The sequence below is a fragment of the Pollachius pollachius genome, assembly GCF_949987615.1.
Source record: "Pollachius pollachius genome assembly, chromosome: 16".
Taxonomy (NCBI): Eukaryota; Metazoa; Chordata; class Actinopteri; order Gadiformes; family Gadidae; genus Pollachius; species Pollachius pollachius.
This window is the reverse complement of record NC_136949.1, coordinates 1,503,834-1,509,833: the sequence shown is the minus strand read 5'-3', so window position 1 is coordinate 1,509,833 and position 6,000 is coordinate 1,503,834. Positions and strand designations below refer to the sequence as shown.

Sequence of the window (6,000 nt, the reverse complement as noted above, 5' to 3'; positions counted from 1 at the left end):
CAGACAGACAGACACATACAGAGAGACAGACGGATAGAGAGACAGACAGACACAGACAGACACATACAGAGAGACAGACGGATAGAGAGACAGATGGCTAGAGAGACAGACGGCTAGAGAGACAGACAGACAGACACAGACAGAAGGATAGAGAGACAGACAGACGGATAGAGAGACAGACAGACAGACAGACGGATAGAGAGACAGACAGACGGATAGAGAGACAGACAGACAGACAGACAGACAGACAGACACATACAGAGAGACAGACGGATAGAGAGACAGACAGTACAATGTGCAACAGAGCGATTAGACCAGGACTGAACCACCATAGATTGTAGCCTCGGGAAACCGTCGACAAACTTAATTAAAATCAGTGGAGGGGGAGAGGTAAGGGAAGGGAGGGGGGAGGGAGGGAGGGGGAGGGAGGGAGGGAGGGAGGGAGGGAGGAGGAGGGAGGAGGAGGGAGGAGGAGGGAGGGAGGGGGAGGGAGGGAGGAGGAGGGAGGGAGGGGGAGGGAGGAGGAGGGAGGGGGAGGGAGGGAGGGGGAGGGAGGGGGAGGGAGGGAGGGAGGAGGGAGGCGGTACCGCTGAATTAAAATGTAATTAAAGCGGTAAGGAGAGGCTGCCGGCAGCAGCTCGAGTGTTCTCCCGCTCAGCGGGGGGTGGTAGGAGAAAGGGGTGTATAAGGCAGAACACAGGACTAATTAATACATTAGAACCCTGCTGTGAGTTTAGCCCCTCGTCTCAGGAGGGGGGGGGGAGTGAGGGGACCGCGGCCCCTGCCTGGAAGGTGACCAATCAGAACAGCGGGGGGGGGCTGTGGATAATTCATCTTCAATAATATGATCACAGCTTTGAGGTAAAACAATCAACACTGTTAATGGAGTCGGATGTGGCGAGGCGGTGATTCTACGAGAGGCGAACGGCCGTGTGTTGTTCTCCGTGTGGGCGGCCCCCCCTCGCTGAGGGCCCCGGGGCCCTCAGAGCTCCTGGGGCCCTCAGACCTCCGGGGCGGCCTGGAGACCCAGACGATGATTTAACCTGCAGACACGGCAACGGGCTAACGACAGGTCTGAGGTGAGCCCCGGGTAGAACCGCTCCGTAATGAGGTCTCACACTCATCCCTGGGGGGCCCCAGACCAGCAGCTGTGAGGGACGTGGACGGACGGAACTGATGCAACACATGATGTAATAGATCAGGGCCTGGTTTCCCGATGACGTTCACTCTTAGCGCGCTATGAAGACTCCTACGTTTAGACTTATCAAAGTTGTTTACCTCTATAGGCGTGGTTCCCGAACGGTCTCTTAAGAGTCTTCTTAGGGAACACTGCTTGCGTCGTTCGGAAAAGGCGCTGTCCAGAAAGAACGTGCTGAAATCGATTGCTCAGAGATCGATTTTCCATCTCATGCGCAGGTGCATGACAGCGTTCTTAAAAATATTGCAGGCTTTGTGAATAAGACATTGCTCGAAAATCCTTCTAGTAGGCCTAAACATTTATTTAGCCATGGGCGAACATAGCACAGCCCACACTGATTTAAAAAATATATAGAAAATATAGAAGCAGCGGAGGAGATTGAGGCAATCACATCCTTCATTGTCTGTCACAGCCGTTCAAATGAGGCTGTTCTGTTTACAAAGGTGTCTGACTTGTTGATTATTTATTAAAATAGACATTTTGAAATGAAAGCTACATTTTGAATAGTTTATTCATCTTATTATATAATACTGTTTATGCTGAGACTGCTTTGCTTTTTGCTACCTGTCTGGGGTGGGCTATGTGCACCGTCAAGAGAAAGAGGCGTTGGTTGAAAAAAATATTTTGATCGCTTATCAAGTTCACTCATTGCTTATAATGGTTCATTAGTTTCCCAGAAGAATTTCCTTAAATTATAAGACAGTTAGGAAGTTGCGATTTTTTTGAAATTATTGGAAGCGAGTCGAGCTGACCTCGCCTGCTGTACCGTATATGTACTGTTCTGTATATTGGTGAAACACAACACTGCCAATGTGGCAGTTCCATACGCAACGGGGATTTCTAAAGGTTACTGTGGCGGCGACTAGCGCCAGGAGCTGAAACCTCACTACGGTAGAGCTAAGAAGGCTCTACGAGCGCTTCAGGCCAACCTTACCAACCAACGACGTACGTAAGAGATTCGTAGCAAAGGACGTTTCGGGAAACACGCGAGATGTTAAGCTAGAACTTAAAGTAGAGATTACGAATGGCGTAGCGTTAAGAAGGCTCTAAGAATGTTTCAGGAAACCGGACCTGGGTTTGTGGTCCTGGGAAACCACGGCCGTGGAGCAAGGCATTAGCACGGCCCGAGGGTTGGGGGTTGAACGGCGTTGCCGTGTGTAGAAGGTGTGTTCACAGTGGTTGAGATGGTGTTGGATTAAAAGAGACGGAGCGCCGAATGGAATATATTACAGATTCTTAGAGTGATGGAGACGAGATCAAAGGAGAGGGAATGGAACTCTGCACACACACAAACACACACACACGAACACTGGCGCACACACTCACACACAAACACTGAAGCACATGCACACACACACACGTAAAGACACACACACTGAAGCACACACACATGCAAACATACACTCCTCCCAACTCCAGCCACAGACAGTTAATGGATGTGAAGAGGAAGATTTAACCTTCATCACCTCCGCATTTCTACAGCCATCCTCCTCTTTCTCCCTTCGACGGGGTCAGGGGTCATGTCTTAAATGTCTGGAAGGAGTGTGTGTGTGTGTGTGTGTGTGTGTTTGTGTGTGTTTGTGTGTGTGTGTGTGTCAGTGCCATCCCTCGCAGAGCTGCCCCTTCATTAAGACGGAGGCGTCTAACCCCTTTGGGGGGGGGGGGGCTGTCACTCCTGGAGACCAGCAGTTATTAAGGGAGAGATCTCCAGTCTGAGGAGGTCAGGTGACCTCTGTGGGAGCGGTTATAGGCTGAGAGTCCAGCAGCACCTTGCATTGAGGAGTAGTGAGACCTGGGTCTCAGGGTAAAGCATCATACCTATGCAGTCTTGATTGTCGACGTAGTGGACCTCGTTCACCCCAAGGCCCTCCTTGTTGTACAGCTCTTGTTCCTGGAGGGGACAGACCCAGTGAGACCCTGCTCCATAGACACATCCCCCCCCCCCCCCCTCGGGGAGAAAGGAGGGCCCCATAGCCCCCCTTGGCTCCTCTCTGTAGATCTCTCCATCTTCATTCCAAGCTTATTATAAAGCACAAGAGGCTTTTTCTTTCTCCATCTTTAAGCCAGCTGTAAAATTATGTTCTCTCGCTCTCCCTGTCTCCCTCTCTCTCTCCCCCTCCCTCCCCCCTCTCTCTAATGGAAGCCACTCACAGATTTTCTCTCCTCCATTAAGCTTTGTGTAATACGACCAGAGAGGTGAAGGCTTTCATGTCCCAGTAACACAAGAGTCTTGAGTGGGGGTGTCAGGTGTGTGTGTCAGGTGTTTGCGTCTCTCAGGTTAGTGTGTGTGTGTGTGTGTGTGTGTGTGTGTGTGTGTGTGTGTGTGTGTGTCTGCATTACAGACTAAGATGTCGACCTTGACATCAGGAGTAGCCACTTACACCATAATCGTTCTGTGTGTGATACTATGAGCGGAAAAAAAAGATAAACTGTTGACCGCGGTGGAGCTATTCACCTAGCGGCCATCTTGATTCTAAACGCTAGCATGAAAGGCTGCCCGGGCTCCTCAATAAAGAGTACATTGTATATATTGTTACGACAATTCGACATATACAATTATAACTGGATAATACACAAAGAAAGGAGTTAATGTATGACGCAAAAAAAAAAAAAGTCCTTTGTTGATGGAAGCTCATAAGGAGGCTAATAAGGAGGTGAATAACGAAGCTAATAAGAAAGATAGTAGGGTAGCTAATAAGTCACGTGACCCACCTCTTTCAGGATGCGCTCGTTGAAGAACTGTTGCAGCTTCTCGTTGCAGTAGTTGATGCAGAACTGCTCAAAGCTGTTGTGCTCAAAGTATTCTGGGAACCGGAGGAAGAGGAGGAGGACTAATCAGAGACGGTGCTTTTAAAAATATGTGCGCCAATGTTTTTCAATATTCTTTCTCAAACAGTTTAAGTCTTGCCTGTCAGAAGGATCTGATAAAAGTTACACATCGGTGACTTTTCATTATTGAATGATTTGATGCATTAAAGATATTCATTTGTGTTTGAGTTTTTCAGCTATAAAGTTTTCAAGAAACGATCTGGAAGGGATTACAGTTAATCTACAAGTAATGAATAATATATTATCCAGGCGACTAAACCAGCCAAAGAGATTTGGATATATGGACAGAGTGAGGAAGAGTGAATGAGAAAGAGAGAGAAAGAGCTAAAGAAATAAAGAGAGAGACAAAGAGACAGAGAGAGAGAGAGACAGCGAGACAGAGAGAGAGAGAGAGAGCGAGGCAGAGAGAGAGGGGGACCGACCGAAGCCAGCGATGTCCAGCACTCCGATGAAGTTGGAGGAGGACTGGAAGGGGAAGCACTGGTTGACCCTGGTGACCACGTGGTCGAACAGCCGGCTGTACACCGCCTTGGCCAGCGCGTCGCGGGCGTTGTTGGCCTGCTCCGGCTTCAGAGGCACCCTGCGGAGACGCACGGCATCATGGGAGTCAGACATTTACATCACATTTATCCAAAGCGACTCACAATAATTACATTCGTCAGAAAAGGAGAAACAACGATATATGTCTCTGTCGGTACAGTAAGGATGTTCATAGAACCAAGTGCCAAGCACTAACAATCACTGGATTAACTCATTCCCCATATACAACAGAGACAGCTAGGATAAGACGCTACACAATGCTAAGTACTGTTTTTAAGTTGCAAGACGTACAACATACAGTTAGTGCCTAAGAGGGGTGGCGAGGGAGGATATGCAGAGTCCAGATGACGTCTGAACAAGTGGGTCTTGAGTCTCTTGGGGAAGCTGATGAGCGACTCTGTGGTCCTGACGTCGGCAGGGAGCTCGTTCCACCGGCGCGGTGTCAAACCAGAAGAGTTACGACCTTGAGGATCGACCTTTGCCTGCTCTTAGCGATGGCGTCCAGACGCCCAGACACGCTCCAACAACACGGCGCCCTCCTCCTGGCGTCGGCGTGCTGAGCCACATGGACGATCCCCCTCAGACGATCGGACACAAAGTGAGGAGCGCTAAAGCTTCACTTAAACCCGGCGCCGAGGCGTTCAACTGAATAAAACCCATCGCTCTCCACCCCTCGCTTCTGGAGCCGTTTGCAGAACGCTCTGAGGTGTGAATCTGAGCCATCTCCTCCGTTCGCCGTCCGTCTCGTTCCAGCGGCGGCTCCCGGTTCTCCCCTGTCGCCCGGTGGGCATCGCAGCGAGACGGAGCGTGTGTTACAGCTCTAATCTGACGCTCCCGCTCTGCCCAGCGGCCAGCGGCCAGCGGTCTCAGCAGCCGCCCCCCCCCCCCCCCCCCCCCCCCCCCCCCCCCCATGTGAGACCCAGCTGCAGAGCGGGAGGGAGGCCCAGAGAGCAGAGAGAAGAACAGACGCCTCCTCTCAGCGCATGGACGGCCAAGCAGATGATTGTCTCACAGGGCCGCAGTGATACGGACGGGAGGGGGGGAGGGAGGGGGGGGGGGGAGAGAGGGGGAGAGAGGGAGGAGGCGCTGCTGGTGGGGTTCTGGACTCTCTGTCTCACTGACTTGAAACCACAGAGAAGGTCTTAACAAAGCCGGCCCAGAACAGACAAGGACCGGGACCCAGTCCGGATATCTGGTTCTTCAGGGGGAGGGATTTGTATTCATGTTCGTGCGTTTGGCCCCTGCAGCAGTAAGTGGAGAGTCGGGCCCCTGCAGCAGTAAGTGGAGAGTCGGGCCCCTGCAGTAGTTAGTGGAGAGTCGGGCCCCTGCAGTAGTTAGTGGAGAGTCGGGCCCCTGCAGTAGTTAGTGGAGAGTCGGGCCCCTGCAGTAGTTAGTGGAGAGTCGGGCCCCTGCAGTAGTTAGTGGAGAGTCGG

The 6,000-nt window shown here is 51.4% G+C and overlaps 1 protein-coding gene across 1 annotated transcript in view; it reads right to left on the bottom strand.

Moving 5' to 3' along the window:
• Positions 1-6,000, bottom strand: part of LOC307088317 (unconventional myosin-VI-like) — a 79,859-nt gene that overhangs the window by 40,407 nt on the left and 33,452 nt on the right. The window contains exons 13-15 of the mRNA XM_079754170.1: positions 4,450-4,607; positions 3,911-4,002; positions 3,017-3,089 (exon numbers count right to left, since the gene is read on the bottom strand). Coding sequence (XP_079610296.1) covers positions 3,017-3,089; positions 3,911-4,002; positions 4,450-4,607 — 323 coding nt within the window. The remainder of the gene's footprint in view (positions 1-3,016; positions 3,090-3,910; positions 4,003-4,449; positions 4,608-6,000) is intronic.